Here is an 18,819-nt window from a genome sequence, read left to right as displayed (position 1 = left end):
AAAATGGAGGTACTGTCTACTTTACACAAGTATATGTGCACTTCTTAGTTCAGAGCTGGGTATACAGTGAGCGCTCAATACAGAGCGAAGCTCACGCTTTATTGATGGCACCCGCTACCATTTTCTAAAGCCAGGACGGGTAGATTTCTGTAAGGATCGGCAAGGCCGCACTGTGCGAGAGCGAGCAACGGGAGAGTATACTCGAGGCCGGCCAACAAATCTTTGCACTTTCTTACACCCGAGGGCTGCAAACGTTCTCTCACTGAATACTCCTTGCGTCCCCTGGAGGGAAAAACAGCCATTGCACCCCATTTTGTAGACAAGGGAACTGAGACCTGAGAATTAGGACTTCAAAGAGGGAAAAGTATTTGCCAAGGCTGGCTCTTAGTTTTAAGTGGAAGAGTCTAATGTCAGGGTTTTTAATTCTTACGTTTCTCGGTTTATAAACATTTCCCTCTCTATGTTTGCAAGAGAAACATGGTGAAAAATAACAATTTTAATTGGACTGTGTGTAAAAGAAAGAATTCAATTTGGTCTTTGTTATCACTCTCAACTGGTGGATAAAAACGCACAGCAGTAACTCTGAAACCAAAGGAACAGTCACCACGCTCAGCAGACGGCTGTTCTGTCCCACCTCCTAGAAAGGCCGGAGCTGGGCTCTTACCTCCTCACTGGGCAGCAAGTTGTCATCCAATTTGAACGCGGTGCCTACACGCCTTCTGACCTGAGGTGGCTTCTCACCTATGCCCAGCGGGTATTCCTTTGGCATTTTGCCTGTGAGCTCCTGTAGAACAGAACAGAATCGAGAGGGGACAATAAGCACTGGCCAGGGTTGTCAAGTACAATTTGAAGAGCCCCCCAAACAGAAGAGACTCACAGCCTCCCGCAAACAGATCTTCTTGAGCTCCTCGACTTTTTTCAGGAGCTTTTCTTGCAACAGCTTTTCCTTCTTCTTGAGTTCAAGGATTTTCTCTCTCTTTTGCTCTTCACTAACTTCTGAGTCTTGAGAACCTGGGGGAGGGGGAAGGAGGTAGGGAAGGTTTATCCAAGGGATGTTTCCTTCCTTTTTAAAGGACAAAGGGTTTTTAAGCCAAACCTGCTAGTAAAGAGTTTATTTCTTTTCTCCTTGTTTCTGAACATAATAAAAGGAAACTGGAGAACATTCTCTCATGCTTCTGGGCATCAAGCGTAGCCTGGTAATAAAATGTGCCTTTGGCGTTTTGGCTCAGTCATTTCAGAAGCAATAATAAAATGCTTAATGTTTTAGACACACCCAAGGAAAAATTATTTTTTCTGAGCAGGTGAGAAGGGGAGATAGTTGCTTAGAATGTTCTTTGAGAAAGCAAGCCAGCAAGGCCAAGGAATGTTCTGTGCTTCAGGTTCACAAGTTGACAATGGATTTTCACGGGAAAATTCATTTTAGCGAAGTTACGTATACTTAGTGATAACAGATTGCAGAATTTCTGCACAGGAAGGGCTTAGGGGAGGGGTCTTCAAAGCTTTCAGTCACATTTGACTTTATATTAAATGGAGAATTAGGCTACTGTCTGTTTCAAAAACTAAATATTGGGGGGAATAAGAAGCTGATGTAATTTATGGAGAGAAATGTCCTTTCAGGCCACGGCGAAGCACTCACTGTCTTTGCACCTAGTGTTAGTTAGGCAACCTATTTATAATTTAGCTTTATACTTTTTGAAATTAGTTTAAAATTTTTATTCAACACTGATGCATACTCTAATTTTGATATGTTTAGTCATTTTCAAAATAATGGGTTAAAAGATGCATTTAAAAGTGGTTTACAACAACAAAGTGAAACGGACTGAAGATTGCCTGCTCTCTGTCTGACCCAGACTGTTACCTGAGGAGACTAAGCTGCCATTGCTGGCCATGATGAGCTGGCTTTTGGCCTCCAGAGTGACCAGTCTGGAGGTCCTTGGTGTTCCCGTCTCCGTCAAGTCCATCGCGATATCGTCCAAACTTCTGGCTGAAGGAATTTTTGCCTAAAAGGTATACAACATTGTGATGGAATTCACTCAGTCAAACCTATTTCAAATTAATACAATGATTAAGTTACTATATAATAAGATGTCAACACAGAGGACAATTTAGAATTTTTACGCATATACTAAAATGACATTTCAGAAAAAAATAAGACTTAAGCTTTGTAGCTAAAATGTATTAATAACAATGCACATTTCTTTCTTATGGTATAGTCCAATCACTAACTTTAAAATATCACCTCAATGTACACATACATGCATGCCAAAAATGTGACAAATCTTACAACTTTTAAAAAATTTTAATCCTGAGAGGATATGTTTTTATTGATTTTTAGGGAGAGGGAGACAGAGACAGAGACAGAGAGAAAGAAAGAGAGAGAGAGAGACATCGATGTGAGAGAGAAACATCAATTGGTTGCCTCCTATACGAGCCCCAACCAGGGATCAAACCCGCAACCTAGTATGTGCCCTGAGCAGGAACTGAACCTGCGCCCTTTCGGGATATGAGACGCGCCAACCAACTGAGCCACCAGCCAGGTCAAATCTTACAACTTTTGAATCAGGTTATATATTGCTCATTTTTTAAATGTAAGAAAAATTAAAACAGTTGGTAGAAAGGTTAAAAAAACAAAAACTAAAAGAACAAAATCCCGTGTGCTAGCATCTTTTCTGAGAATGCTTATCTTTTGAACAGAGAGCAAACGAGGGCCGGGAGTTCACTCCTACAGAACCTCGGCTAGTCACTTACTTTGCTTTGCTTCCGGTCCAAGTAAAACTGATGCTGACTAATGGCCATCACCCAGATGGACTTGATGAGGGAGGAGTTCGCATACCAGGTTTGCACGAAGAGGCCACTTTGCCCAAAGGTTCTTCTTGACACCGAAATCCTAAAAGATTAAGGAAAGTGCTCACATTATTTGCTTCCGGCCAGAGTAGCACCAGCTGTATCCAGTGAGTCATGCAACAAGCATCTTCTCGGTTGTTTCCCCGCCACACTCCGATGCTGCCAGGGCTCTGACTTTCTCCTTTTATGACAGAGCCAATCATACCTAGGTCATGTCTCTGTGAAACTAGCAGATAAGGGTTAGTCAAATTAGAGCTGTACTAAAAACACTTAGTTAAAACCATCACGAGCAGTTGGGAATAAACATGATAATATTTTAAAGAGAAAGGCCTGGGGTATCAGCACCTTCTTCAGGTAAAAGAGCACCTTGGATTTAGGTATTGTCTGGCTCCGGCACCATCAGAGGATGAACATAATAACGCTGCCTGAGAGTACGCACGTCCAAACCCCGTCCAGAGTGCTGCTCATGCATGCACCAGATGACACGGGGACAGGGTGCAAGAGAGAAGCCTGGAGAGAGGAGGCAGGAAGGGACCAATGCTCTTAGCAGGGATTCAGTCATTTTGTTAAGGGCTGTTTCCCCCATCCCTGTGGCCTCCAAACATCCATAAATGTATCTGAAAAGCAACCACTGAGGACTGAGAGAGAACTGTCCTGGAGAGTTTGGAGAAACTACCATCCTGACTTTAATTAATGTTGCTCACTTGGCAGATGTTTTTAAAAGTATCAGGAATTCCAAATTTTAAAATGAGCAAGGGATCCGAACAAACATTTCTACCAAGATACCCAAAAAGCCAATGCACACACGAAAAGACGCGCAGCCATCATCAGTAAGAGGAAAACGCAAACTGGAACCAGCGCGACGCCTCCGCACAGCACCAGGGCGACTGCTGAAGAACCCGACTGAAGTAAGAAGTGTTGGGGAGGGTGTGGCGACAATGGGCCCACATACGCGACTGGCGGGAATGGACAATGTGTAGCCGCTCTGGTAAACCTTCGGGCTGTCCCCCCAAAGGTTAAAGACAGAGCCGGCCCTTCACTCAGCAGTTCCACCCCCAGGTACACACCCAAGGGAAATAAACACACGTCCACAAGGAAACTGCACAGAAGGCCACCAGGACCAAACAGAGAAAAAGCCGGATCCTCACCTGCGTGGGTCGTGAACTTCCACGGCAAATTTCTTCTCACGGAAATATAAGTTCTCCAGCTGTTTCCACTGGAATAGCTAATAAATTAAGAAAACACAGAAACCACACAGCTTTAATTTATGTTAACTTTTACTAAATCTAGAAATCAGCTTAATAATCAAATAATCAAGAAAGTGCACTAAGATTAAGCACAAACATGTGATGCAGCCTTTTTACAGACCAAGTACAACCTGGAACCATTTACTCCTTCTGACAGTAATCTTCACCAACTCTTCCTTGAACTATAAACTAGGAACCGTGGGGAACATGTGTGCTATCTTTCCTGTGAGTCACTAAATGAAAGAAAGGGGTAGTAAAGAAATCCTGCTCGATTCCGGTAAGCACATGCTTCCTGATCAAAGATGTTGATTTCATACTTAAATGGAAAGATATTCAAAGGGATGGTTCAATAAGACCACAGAGTCAATTTCAAAAGAAAGCAAAGTGAAAGTAAGCCGGAACCCCAAGGGGGGTGATTCTCTGTGATACCAGTTTTCTTGCTACAGGTGTTCCCCTAAATGGGGCAGAAACCAGGAACTGGAGGCAGGGGTGGGATGGGGTGAATGCAGGAGCTGCCCTCTGGTTCTGAGGGGGAGCCCCCACTTCCACATCCCCGCTGCTGACATTCTCAGCTGCATCCGCTGTTTTTGCCAGTGTGTGGAGAAACAGACCCTACCAGCAATGTGCTTTTGAAAACCACGTAATTTGTAAAGAGCAACTCATTCACAGAACTGGTGCCCTGCTGTGCTTCCCTGCCCTGGTGTTAGACCTTGTGCCGGCCTGAGCCTCATCTTGTCTCTTCACTCGGACTTCATAGAATTCCTCTACTCGTCCCTGAGGAGTAGGGAAATAATAGCAGCGTGATTTCATTCCATTATTAGACGTTGGCTGGACTTTTAACATACATTCCAAGAATCTTCAAAGAGCACTTTAATTACCTAAATAAGTTCTCTGCAATGCCCCTCAGTAAACCCATTTCCTGAAGCACAGGGACCAAGGTGCTTCACAAACATGCAGCCCTCCCCCCGTGTGAGAACAGCATGGCAGGGTGCTGGGCACAGGCCGCCAGGAGGCCAGGGTGCAGACCCGCAGTGCCGGGCGGAGAGAAACGCACCAGCCCGCAGGAGACCACGCGCGGCGTCCGAGCTACCCCACTCCCCCGCTGAGAGTTGCTAGTGAAAGCTTAAAGCTACATACCGCTTCCCTAAAATGCCCGGAGCCTTGAGGCTTTCCTTTCTTTTAATCCAGCGGTTCCAAAATGGGACAGAGATGTGAGGAAGGCCCGCGGTCCTTCTCCTGGCCCGCCCCGACGGCCGCGCGGCTCTGAGCCGGGTTTCATAAGACACTAGGTGTAGCTGGGTTTCACGGGCGCCTCCCACGGCCGCCACGGGCTGGCTGACATCAGCAGCTCTTATCTGCTGACGCCTCCCGCTTCCACTCCTTCCGACCGAGCCCGAGCGGTGGGAGAGAGCGAAGTTCTCACCAGCAGATTTTCCCAGACGACAGCCTCATTTTTTAAACGGGGTACAGTGTGGATTCAGAGGATCCTCCTGGGAAGCACGCTGCTCCGGACGCAGGCAGAGATCTGGCCGGAGCTGGGAGCTGCCCGGGGAGCCATTTCTCCCCGGTTACTCACCCCGGACACCAACAGGTTCTACAGGAAGAGCCGCCGAGCAGCTCAGCTGTGTTTTCCTTGCGTCCATTCCCACACACATAAAAACCTGGGCCGGACTGGAAACCCGATCTCTGAAAGCCACCCCTCCCCCAGCTCTCACGACGAAATCCTAGTGCCTTTGCCTCCACGCGCCCGCCCCTGCCGCCCCTGCATGGAGAGCAAACGCGCCTCCTGCAAGCAAAGCCCCACTTAAAAGGCGAGGGGCTTCCGCTACTGAAAGAATCTGAAATAAGCAGATGGCAACTGGGTTTGCAAAAGAAGTCGTGGACACGAGATTTTACCTCTGGAAGCAAAGCCGCTCCCATACCTGAAATCTTACAAGTTTATGCAAAATGTGATTCCATATCTGTGCCTGTCATAGTGACTTGGAATGACAAACTTCGTTTGTGACATGGTTGCCACTAGGGTGCGGATGGAAGAGTGTACAAGGGGTAAGTGGTCCAGAAAACTCCATTACCAGTAATACTTTCTTTTATTAATAAAAACAAGATGAGGTAAATATGACAGAATATTAGTAATTGTCAATTTAAGTGGTTATGTAGGTGGTGTCATTTTCTTGGTACTCCTGTAATTTTAAAAACTTTAAAAGAAATGAAAACTTCTCAAATTAAAATAATGTGCTTACATAAAATGAACACGGGCCAGTCTACGTTACGCAAGAGCTCAATGTCCACCTCCTAATCATCGAGAGGCCTCTATTTTAGACACTTATTATCATTATGATTCTTATCAGTGTTTGGGGTGCTAGGAAAATACTTCTAATTGTACTGGCATGAGAGCCAGCTGGCAGCTGGAAACCGGCTAGTTATTCTTTTGAAATTTCTGAAATCATTCTTCTATTGTACTTTTAGATTATTTTTGTGCTCCTACTCTTGGGAAGGAGGGATGAAACTGAAAATGGCAACGGAGCTGAGGTGAAGGACTCACTGAGAGCTCCATCGTCCACGCAGCACTCCCAGGACAGCGCCCTGCACACAGCCGGCCACCGGCTAATTCTCATTCCCTTCCTCTTTGCCAGCGTTTTCCATAGAGGATGAACCAGAGGCCCCTCTGCGACCCCGTCAAAATCACGCGGGGATTTCAGAACAATGGAAGGAGAAGGGGACATTGGTCAAAGAGACATCTACCAGGCTGACCTGATGTGTTGCGGCGTCTGCATTAGAGAAATGGCCTATCATACAATAAGGAATGCTCTAAGGCACTGAGATACAAGGGCTTTAAAGAAACCGTTCCGCATTCGAGGACAAGGTGAAAGTTCAGAGGTAGAAGGAAGCAATGTTCTATTATTTGCAGAACAATTGGTGCCCATATAGGGTAGGACTATTACCAGGCATGATGTCTTAAGGGTAGGACAAGACTATTGTATATATTATTTATGCAAGTGTGTGTATACACAGACACATTTATAATTTTCACATTAAAATCGAAAACAATATTTTTTCCAAGCCAAAATTACCATTCTTGGAGATTTAAAAGAAAAAATGAGTTTTGTTTGCCTTGCGACAGAAAGCTAAGAATATGAAATTAGACTGTTTTCTAAAGTGATCATTAAACAGCATAACCATCATTTATTAGTACTTATGGTTGTTTCTGTGACACTCACTAGTAGCTATAAGTTAGAAATTGTACTGTTTTTGGAATCTATGGTGGAAATACTCATATGACAAAAATAAAACTATATATTAGGTCTACCAGATTTCTCTCTACCCAGCACCCATCTAGAATGATCAGTCGTGCCCTTCAGCATCAAAGGAAGGAAGTGAATGACAACAGATAAAATAATAGCTGAGATTAACTCTGAGACTGCAAAATAAATAAATAGACAGATAGATAAAATAGGGAAAGTAAAAGAGGAGCAATATAAACAATAATATTAACAAAAAAACAAAAAACAAAACACCTACAACAGGAAGAGAGTGTATCCTAACGTCAGTAATCATCCTGTCTTAAAAAGCAAAGTATCAAAATTTTAAATTTGACATAAAACCAAAGCAGAATCAAACCCTATTTTGAAAGTGAACGTATGTAAAATGTAATCACAATGATATTCAGATGTAAAGGAAGCTGATGGTCTTAGATTAACTTTCGACATATTATTACACTTTATTGAATGAAATGCATGGGTTGACTATTTAAGCTATTTTCTTGAAATCTACAATCAGTTATTATAGACTTAAAGACCCAGAAGAAATCACCTCTTTGCCATCCCACCCCACGATCTCGATGGTTCCTAGTGCCTGAACCTGCCGTGGAACTGGGAAAAGACGACACGGAGTAGCAGTCACTTTAGGAGACAAGGTGATGCACCGCCAGCAGCTTGTGCAGTCATTTACTCAACCCTCTGGAATCAACAAGTATTTCAGTCCACCTTCTGCGTGAGAGGTCCCGTTCTTGGTGGCCAGTAATGGCCAGGCCCCCTCCCTTGTGGGGCTTACCTGCACCAATCGGACCAAGTCAGACCGCCTTGGTTTGCATTCTGGTTGGGGCACTTGTGTTTTATTTGGCAAGTTGCTTAAGTTTCCTGAGTCTCAGTTTCCTTCTTTGTAAAGAGGGACCATCAGTGCCTGCCTCAGGGGGTTGTTGGGAGGTTGGGTGAGATTATGCTTGTGAGACACTCAGCCCGCTGCTTGGCTCAGAAGAAACATTTGGTAAGTGGTAAAGCTACTTGCATTTGTTAGAAAGACTGTCAGTTCAGTTGCTGGATTTTACCATGCCTTTGTGCGGATGGCGGGCAGCCACTTAATAGCAGAAGCAGAACAAGCTGCAGCTGTCTGGGTCCGTATCTGTCCTTCTACTGGTGAGGACCAGCCCAGTTACTCTGCGGTGACACCTGTAGCACTCAGGCTTCCAATGCTGTGAGCGTCAGCTCTGTAAGAACTGCTGTATTTCTGTTGATTTCATCGGTGGTTTCCAAATACACCCTCTAGGTAGGAAATGTGTTCACTGATCTTACAACATGGAGGTCACAGAGGAGGAGGGATGGGTGGGCCCAGGGCACACCCACCGGGAGACGCAACCTCCCTCCTGGCTTGGTACTCAGTGAAGGAACGTGCCCCGGCAGGTACAAAAATGCTTAGGAGTGTGCATCTGCCCCCGGCCAGAGGGACCTCCTGGGTTTCGAAAGACCGAGAAAAAGCCTTTGGACAGAAAGGATCAAACTGTCCTTTTGAAACTTGACAAATTGGAAATAGACACCGCCCAAAGGCTTAACACTAGGCAAGGACAGGAAAGATGTCATCGTGTTTTTTAAAAAATTTTTTTATAATAGCACTTACAATCTAGGTTAATCATTTAACTGCAAATTCACCTTGAAATGACTAAATCTGGGCTCCTCAAAGCTGTAGGTGTGACTGTATCTCAGTGACTCACACAGGGTCACCCCCTGCTGTGACCTGAAGAAAAACTCATGATATCATTGATTTATTCTTTTTTCATTAAAAAGTTACACTTGATGAAAATGCTGTTCATGAACCAGCTAGTGAACCTGTTTTGACTTCTGAAGAACCACAAAAATAGGATTTGGCCAGATGATAGGCTTTTAGGAAACCACCCAGCATCCTTCTATTCATCAGGTATGTGCCTGAGACTGCTCTTCCCAACAACTTGATGGGAGGCACTAATTTTAGTCCCATTTTATAAGAGATAACTGAGACTCAGATAGGCTTAAGTAAATTGGCTGAAGTCATGTACCTAAACAGAGGCAGGTCTGGGATTCACAGCCAGGCAAGCCAGGCTCTAAACCCCAGTTCCTAACCGCAGCCCACCAGCCTACCTTTCTCGCCAGGGGAGAGCGCTCTGTGGACATTTGTTGCATTAAAAAAAAAAAAGAGAGAGAAAAGCAGTAACTCCCAGTTCTCCCTCACAGGAATTTAAAAGCAGCAATCATGGCATTTGCACAGAAGAACTCAGTCCCTCTCATTTCCCTTAGATGGTGGTTCTCAACCAGCAATGATTTTGCGCCACCCCCATCCCACCCTCAACCCCAGGACATGTGGAGAGGTCTGGAGACATCTCTGGTCTTCGCACTGGCAGGGAGGGTGCTGCTAGCATCTTGTGGGGGAGGCCGGGATGCTGTGGAACATCAACCGCGCCCAGGACAGAATTACCCGGCCCCAATTGTCTAAAGTGTGGAGACTGAGAAAGCCTGACTCAGAGAATAATTTTTGGTGATGTAACTATGCTTTGGTCAGTGGAGTGTATTGCTGAGGAAGATAAATTTTTTGCTCTAAAAACAATATCTGATCAGTGTCAGGTATGCAAACTTAACTTTCCTAACATACCCAAATGGCACACACTCAGGGAGTGAAAATTACTTTTTCACGGGTGATGTAATACATTCCACACATAAAACATCCCATCTTAAATGCAAGGAGTAAAACATTCTGTGTGTCGGGAAATGCATAATATAAAGATCTGACCGTCTAGGAGGATGCCAGCCTCCGCAGGTTTCCTCTGGGGCTGGACCTCTAACCTTCTCGGCCGACCTCACGCCACTCTGTTCACAGGTGCAGCCGAGCGCTCGCAGTGCACACTTGGCACAACCAGAGTTGGCCGCTGCTCACAGGCACCCCTTCTCACGGGTTGGTACCTAGTCTGGTTATTAAATATTTTCAACTATATCCCTAATTTTGAATATAATTCTGTCTTTCCAGGTGGATTGTCAGGTCCTTGATGGCAAGAACCTGGCTTTTCCCTTAAATAAGATAAAGAATATAAGTACTAGCTTGGGGCCCTTGCAAAAAGAATGGGCTCAATAAATTTTTTTTGGAAAAAAGTTAAATAGGTACATTGCACTGTCTTGCTAGAAATTTGTCCCTGAAGGTTGAATGACTTAAAATGAAACCAATCTTTAGTCATAAGCACACACTGAAGAAACCTTTACTGCTTCTGCCCCTTCACAGAACAAGCGTTCACAGTGCTTTATGTACGACTGGTTTTCTCTGCATTTGGACTAGTGGACCTTGTTAAAGAGCTCGCCTTCATTCTTCCGTGTGTGCCAACAATTCAGCCATTTGGCAAATGCCTAGACATACAAGGTCATTTGAAATGATGAAGTCTAATGGCTTTGCCTGTCCAGCAGGCGTTTCTCTTCTTCAAAGGTCATCTGCAGCCCCCATGTGGACGCTCCCTCTTTAAGTCTGGCCGCGGTGGCTCCCCGTCCCTCTTTAAGTCTGGCCGGTGGCTCCCCCTCCCCTCGGCGCGGGGTCCTCTGACTGGACCTCGCAGCCCACTCCTCACAGCCTGACTGCTCCCACCCTCAGGTCTCCCTGCAACGCCACCTTTCTCGGGAGGCCTTCCCGGGACACACTAAGTGCTCGCCACTCACCCCACCCTTGTCCTGCCGTCTCCCTCGTTTCCATCAGAAACTATTCACAATTTATTACTGCCCATAGTTTTTGCTTGTTTGTTTCTCATTAACCATCCCCCCAAACACCTCAAAGGAAACATCTCAGTGCGCAAAACTGCTTACCACCCTCAGAATCTATTTGTCATCCTCTTTTTAAAATCCTTACCCGAGAATATGTTTTGTTTTGTTTTGTTTCTCACTGATTCTAGAGAGAGAGGAAGGGGGAGAGAGAGGGGGACAGACACTGATGTGAGCGCGAGCTAGCGGCCGGTTGCACCCTGGGCATGTGCCCTGCCTGGAAATCAAAGCTGCTGCCCTTGGGCGCGGGACGATGCTCTAACCCCGGAGCCACGCCAGCAGGGCTTCCTTCCTTCCTCTTAGTAGCCCAGCACCGTCAGTGCGGCCTTGCCACGGCCACCTAGTCTCCCTTGCAAGCAGACCTGGCGACTTTATGAATAACATGGCTGCTGGCCTCCAGTTCTTTCCATTTGCCTGCTGGTTTTGAAATGGAAATGGATACTCACCAATGTCCAACCAATTTTCTGAGAGTTTCTTGTCTTAGAGGAGCTGCTTAAAATCTTAATTGTGATTAACTGCTGTCCAGTAAACTTTCTAGAGTGTATTGTGTGAATGGTCAGTATCTACTCAGTGAAGAAACTCACTAACTCACTGGGTCCTCAGAATGATCTCTGAGGTACATGGAGCAGACAGAATGATCTGAACTTGACGGCTGAGAAAATAACAGCCCAGAGAGGTTGAGTAACAGCTCCAGGTCAGCCAGCCTGTAAGCAGGAGTGCAGGACTGGTTCTTATTTCAAATCCAAGCTTTAGGCTTTGAGTTCTCCACCCACTGATTCTGCAGAAAGTGCTAACAATCAGATTGATCATTGGTGTGGCTGAAGCTTAAGTATACACTTTACAAACCGGATGGACAGGTCTCCAGCCGACATCTGGCGGCTCCATTCTGCCCTCCACACCACACTGCATTTTGTACTGATGGCAGCCCGTTCTCTTCTATGGTAACCTCGCCTAGCACTTGAGCAGTGTCAGAAGTAGCATCCTAACCGAGATCCGTGGCAATGCGGTAGTTGTAGAAAAAGCAAGGGGAGGTTAGAAATGACCGAGATGGCTCTGCTCACAGAAACAACCAAGTCACCCTGAGTTTAAATGAAATGAACCCTGTACTTTTGCGATAAAGAAACAAAAAGATGTTTGTGCTCATTACCTAACATATCTGGCTCTAGGCACCTGGGAATTCCAACAGTTAAAAAAACCCAGTTAACTGAAGGCGGAGAACCTTTTCTGTCTCCCTGAAATGCCCTGGGGTGACTGCGAGGCTTTCTTAGCCTGTTATAATGCAGAAAGACACTAATCTGGAGAGGCATCCACCCCACCACGTCCACTGCGACACCTCACTAGGTGCCACCTTTGTTCCTCAGCTCTGCCTGGCCGGGTTCTCCCAGGGGAAATGACTTGCCAGTGGGTACAGATCAGTCACGACGCGTACTTTAATCAGCCACTGACCACGGTCTGCTTCTTTGTGCAGAACAGACATTTCCCTTGAAGTACTGAATGCACAATACAAACCTAGAAGAAATACAGGTCTGTGGTTTTCTTTTTAAAGTAAAACATCATTTTAAAGTTCAAATGTCCTTTATCTGAAATGTAGTTGATTCTGGTGTATTTTCATGTCATTTCATTCCTGAAGAGTCTGTAGCGACGTATTTGGTGCATGAAGGGGGGATTAAAGCTGGACTTTTAATACCCTGAATTTTTGTTTTGTAACTCAGAATGCTAAAATCTCTCTTAGTTTGCATCATGAATTCAGGCATTATTGGTGATGAACTGGGAGAGGCAAATGCTTACCAGGCTCTGAAGAAAAACCCTTTGAGTGTGGACTAGTTGGTGGAGCATAAGGCTGTGGGTTTGTGGCAATGTTGGGTCTTCTATGCAAATGGTGACCCAAGGATATTTCTCCTACCTTCTTACCATCTCTGGCCGTCAGTAACAACCACCAGTTATCGGGTGACAGCTGTGTATCAGGCACAGCGCTAAATATAATTTCATTTAATTCTTATAATAAACCTATGCATTTGGTGGCATTACCATTGTGCAGATGAGGAAGCTGCATTTAAAGAGAGATTAAACAACATGCCCAAGGTTACCCGGCAAATAGGCATCAGAGATAGGCTTTGGGTCGCTTCCCAAACGCTTCCCTTCATCATTCTGCTACAGGATTGAAAGCAACTTGGCCCCACGACTGGCAAAAGCCTTACAGTCGCAATACATGAAGGGCACCTGCTGGGTGTCCTAGGAGGGAAGACAGGCACCGCCCCAACTTTCACAGGCGGGAACTGAGGGGCTTCGTGTGAGGAGGACACACGACTCGGCCTGCGGACCCGGGACCAGCCTCTTTTCAAAACAGCCTTTTGGCATCCAGCCAGGCTCTTATTATTGGCAAATCGTCCTCCTTTTGGCCTGTTTCCAGCCCATATAATTACAGCAGGCATGTGGCTCAAGAGGCTGAGCGTGTCCAAGGCCTCCCATCCAGCCTTTGCTCCATCTGAGTTGGCCAACTTGACCTCCATTCGTGCCCGGCCACTGGGAACCTGCTGCGTGCACAGGCCCATGCAGACAGCTGGGGCACGCTTCTCCTTTCCCGAGTCTGCTCTCGCAGCCCTTTAAGTGACGCATTTTTCATTTGTGCCAACTGGGCCAGGACGGGGACTCATACGACATCCTCCCTTCAATAAGCCCTTAAATTGTTGGGCTGGGGAAAAATAAAGATACGGAAGCAATACCCATTGTCGGATTCAACAGAAGAAGAAAGGAGGCGGCAAACAGTGGCACAGAGTGGGCAGGGGCTTAAGTGACCAAGAGGGAAGGCGGGCAGTGATTCTCACAGGGCAGCCTGCTCAGGGCTGAGCTGAGCGGCCTGTCTTGTAAATAAAACAGGAAAACTCTGCAAAGTGTTAAAAAGAAGTGGCTTCTGACCTTGTCTAGGTTCTGAAATGAACAAGCACACCTGATTATGATCAGTGTCAAACAATATTAACCAATTTCTATGAAACTGTGGAAGGAAAGGAGGCGTGTGAGTCACGAGCAGCCAGAGCGGACGAACGGCAGGGTCTACGGGCACACGCTGCCCACGCTCTCGGGGAAAGCCTGGCTGTTTTCGGTGGAAGCAGGTACCGTGGGTGGGTGTCTCAACTTCATCAAGCCCATTAGCCAAGAAATCACTCGTGAGCCAACCTAAGTTGAACCACATTTAACATGTAGGATTCAGGAAACCAGCAAGACTCCTGAATGTTATTTCTTAAAGTAAAATTAAGGGGAGCAATAAATTACCAAAAAATGTTAACATAACTGAGGTCTACCTTAAGAAAACATGATAGGCTATAATTTAATCTTGTAAAATAGATAAACTAGGGGTTAGTTGTTTCCTTGGCTGGGATTCAGCTCCAGCCCACCCTCCCCCAGTGGAAACACTATGATAGGCATGGAAAGGGAGCCGGTTAAATACAGTATGTTTCCTCATAATGGACACTAGGCAGCTCTACAAAGAGGGAAAAGAGACCTGTTCATAAGTGACCTGAAGAAACAGGACAGGGCATGGAACAGTTACACAGCCAGGTCCTTTTTCCCTGTGAAAGCTCAGTATACACACCGAGGGAGTGTACATGGACCATTTCACACTCTCTCCTGACACCGGTCATCAGGGGGAGACACGGGGACTTCCTGCTCTCACTGACCTGTTTCTGTAGTGTTTGCTTTTTCTGGTTTCTTTTACAACGAATATTTATAACTTTTTGGTAAAAAATTAAAATACATAATTATATATAAAAATTACTTTGAAAAATTATATGGCCCTCATTTCTAATTTGGTTTTAGAAGCAAATTTTCAAGTCTCCCTTCCGTCAGTTGATCTCGGTCACAGGGCTTATAGAACAAAATTCCACTTACATGAGTATATGCATGCCCTCCTGCTATCCTCCTGCAGGTGATCCTGGCTGTAAACTAATGCCTCAGTATTTGTACTGATACTTTGATAAGCCTCAATGCCCAACTAGTCTGATGGGAGAGCTGGCCAGGCAGCAGAGGGGGGCCGTGGTGGCCCTGGCCCGCCCTTCTGTGTTGTCTGCATCAGTTTCACCACCATAAAATGGGGAGAAAATAAGCTTTACTTATTCCCTTAACTCAAAGGAAGGCTGTGAGCATTGCTGAAAGGACACTTAGAGGAAGAGCCTGTGGTACAATTATAAGGGCCTAACTTTATGAAGAATGTGTCTGTTTTCCTAAAACACATTAATGCAAGGGACAGATGAGCATGATAGAAGTCACCGAATGCTGTGATGCCACAGGCAGCCCGACCATGGCTGTCATCACAGGCCAGTGCTTCACTGCGTGACTCCCAGGGATGGCAGCAGAGCACAGGGAGGTGGCACAAAGGACCAGGGCAGCATGAGCGAACTTTTAGGTCCTCAGAGTCCTGACTAGACAGGGCAGCAGGGTGGTCACCCACGTGGACGCATCAGTTCTTACCAAGTCAAGAAGGCATTGTATGGGTGCTCCCGCTTCTAGGACTATATCCTAAGGAACCCCAAACACCAATCACAAAGAACTTATGCACCCCGATGTTCATAGCAGCGCAGTTTACAATAGCTAAGGTCTGGAAACAGCCCAAGTGCCCATCGGTAGGTGAGTGGATAAAAAGCTGTGGGACATTCACACCATGGATACTATGCAGCTGTAAAGAAGGGTCTCTTACCCTTTAAGAGAGCATGGAGGGACCTGGAGGGTATTATGCGAAGTGAAACAAGCCAGTCTGAGAAAGACAAGTACCACATGATCTCACTCACATGTGGAATCTAATGAACAAAATAAACTGATGAACAAAATAGATCCAGAGACATGGAAGCATGGAACGGACTGAGGGATCTCAGAGGGAAGGCGGGGAGGGGGAGTGGGCGGGGGAGAGATTAACCAAAGAATTTATATGTTTATAAGCATAACCCATAGACACAGATGTTGGTCTGGGGAAGGCCTAGGGGCGGGGTGGATGCAGGGTAGAGGGGATCTAATGGGGGTAAAAAGGGGACATCTGTAATATTTTCAACAATAAAGATAAAGAAACTTAAAAAAAAAAAAGCATTGTATGCTTGTGCGTAGGTTGACAGAAACAACTTCATAATCAAATTTCAAACTGAAAATAATGTAACTTATTAGCTTGGAAACTCCAAACCTGATAGAGTGTGATCCTTTACTAAATAGCACGTAATTTATTTTTCTTTACAAAAAGCAGACATGTTTAGTGTGGAAACTGTGAAACAAAGATAAGCGAAAATAGCAAGAGCAGCAAAAGGAAGATCACTTATCACCATAGTTCTGAGAGGTAATGGGACCAACAATTTTGGCTCATGTCTTTACAGCTTACCCATCTCTTTATCCACCCAATTAAATATGTACCTGTATGTATGCATATATATAAAGTTTATAAAAGAAATGGCATCATCCGGTTCATACTAACTGAAGATAGAAACCTCCTTGTCTGCACTGGTGAGCTGCTGTGATCGGTGTTGATCTCCGCACACACCTCGCGCTTCGCCTGAGCCTTCTCTGCCCCATGGCTCCACTAACCAAACGCGATCTCTGCCTAAGGCTGCCCGGTGCCCCTTAAAGCAAAGCTCCTAGCTCCAGAGCAGCTCAAGGTTCCCCCAAGAGTCTGAAATGATTCACACTTACTTTCCGAGGTTTCACCTTATCTTGTAAATCATACTGGCCGATTCCTTTATAGCTGATTCCAAGCCACCAAGGAAGTCCTTGTTTATCCTGGAAGATGGAAAAGCATGAGAACCAAGACCTAATTGTTAAGTCTCTAGAGGTGAAGTAATGTTCACCCGTCTCAGCCTTTAACAAGTGTAAGCAAGTCAAAATAGAGCTGTCTTGGTAAACAAAACAGTACTTAAAAACCAAACTTGTTATTAAAATGCCTTCTTAGCATTTCTTCAAATAAGATTTTTAAGTGAAACAGACCAATAGTATTAATACCATCAAAAAGAATGGAGCATTGACTGTTTTGATTAAACAGTTGGAGAAGAAATAAAATGTAAGTAATTCAACTAAGAATTAATCCAAAGTACAAAGCCAGTTACCTATTAAAAAAAAAAAAAAACCCATGAAAGAAAAAGACAGAAAGCTCTTTGTTCTCTTGATTAGTAACCAGCTATAAAGGTCAGGGAAGTTGCCAGAGAATTACAAAGATGTAAAAAGTGGTTCCAAATCCTGGTGTTTATAATACACTTGACAGTGAACATGGGAATATTGAAAAAACAGGATGTTTGAATAATGCCTTTGAGGTACATATGCGGAGAGGAGAAATTTTTTTTTCATAAATTTGTCTTTTAGGTCTTGAAAAGCAAAGGATGTATTGACATAAGGAAGGAAAAACTTAGGCTGAACCATATGCCCATGTGCAAACAAGCTAAGACTCAGCAGACATTAAAGTTGCATCAGTACACATTTTAGTACAGGGTGTCCCCTTATGCAGGTATCTCTTACCCAATCCCCCACTATTTTGAATTGTAAACATTGTGGGAATGTGAAAAGTCACTCAAGATTGATCAATTATAAAACTATTCCTCTTTCAAACCACACTTCCTTCTTAACCTGCTTTATGTTTTCTCATCTCACAATACTTCCTAGTCAACCTCTCCCTGCTTGTAAACATCTGAAGACTACACAAACACAAAGCACAACGACTGAAAGCTGCTATTGCAAATCCTGCACAAATGGGAGGATGTCAGGAAGCTACTGAAATGACACTGGAGAGGGCATGGCTCTCACACACAAGCTCCATCACTGGAGAGGGCATGGCTCTCACACACAGGCCCCATCACTGGAGAGGGCATGGCTCCCACACACAGGCCCCATCACTGGAGAGGGCATGGAGAGGGCATGGCTCTCACACACAGGCCCCATCACTGGAGAGGGCATGGAGAGGGCATGGCTCACACACAGGCCCCATCACTGGAGAGGGCATGGCTCCCACACAGGCTCCATGGAATGGATTTCTGGTAGCACTAGAAAGGTAACCAACTGGAAAGAGAAAAGGAACTAAGAGTAGCTAACAGAGCAGGTGTGCTGAAAGAATGCTCCAAATATCTTAGGACCAACAGAGCTTTGAGAAAACATTTAAACACAGCAAGTGTTTGGCAAAAATATGCTTTAGAGTTTGCTAAGAATGACGAGATATCAATCTTGCCCGGCTGGCGTGGCTCAGTGGTTGAACATCCACCTATGAACCAGGAGATCGCGGTGCGATTCCTGGTCAGGGCACGTGTCCTGGTTGCGGGCTTGATCCCCAGCAGCAAGTTTGCGGAGGCAGTGGATCAATGACTCTCTCTCATCACTGATGTTTCTCTCTCTCTCCCTCTCCTTTCCTCTCTTTGAAATCAATAAAAACATATGAAAAAAGAAAAAAAAAAAAGAAAATCAATCTTATTTTCAATGCTCACATTTTTAGAGACATTTACATATATATGCATATTGATTTACATGGTTTTAGAAACTTGGTGTTTTTCACTAACTCACAGAATACCATGGGTGTTATGAAAGCTTTGCGTGTGAAAGTATTTACCTTTACTGCATAGTAATGGACTCCGTAAGTTGGTAGAGCTTCTACTATTTTCATATACCTGTGGAAAATGAATATATATTATAACCTCTTATTAAAATAGAGGGCCCTTCTGGGAAAAGTGATTGAAAGA

General features: G+C 45.0%; 1 protein-coding gene across 3 annotated transcripts in view; it reads right to left on the bottom strand.

The window, feature by feature from the left end:
* FRMD4B (FERM domain containing 4B) overlaps positions 1–18,819 on the bottom strand; it is a 304,300-nt gene that overhangs the window by 17,407 nt on the left and 268,074 nt on the right. For all 3 annotated transcript variants that reach the window (XM_081160523.1, XM_081160521.1, XM_081160522.1), the window contains 7 exons: positions 18,690–18,747; positions 16,796–16,882; positions 3,993–4,069; positions 2,749–2,887; positions 1,859–2,000; positions 878–1,011; positions 665–784 (listed from right to left, as the gene is read on the bottom strand). In XM_081160523.1, the coding sequence (XP_081016649.1) occupies positions 665–784; positions 878–1,011; positions 1,859–2,000; positions 2,749–2,887; positions 3,993–4,069; positions 16,796–16,882; positions 18,690–18,747 (757 nt within the window). The remainder of the gene's footprint in view (positions 1–664; positions 785–877; positions 1,012–1,858; positions 2,001–2,748; positions 2,888–3,992; positions 4,070–16,795; positions 16,883–18,689; positions 18,748–18,819) is intronic.

This window comes from Miniopterus schreibersii, assembly GCF_964146895.1.
Source record: "Miniopterus schreibersii genome assembly, chromosome: 15".
In the NCBI taxonomy this organism is placed as follows: domain Eukaryota; kingdom Metazoa; phylum Chordata; class Mammalia; order Chiroptera; family Miniopteridae; genus Miniopterus; species Miniopterus schreibersii.
This window is presented reverse-complemented; position numbering and strand designations above follow the sequence as displayed.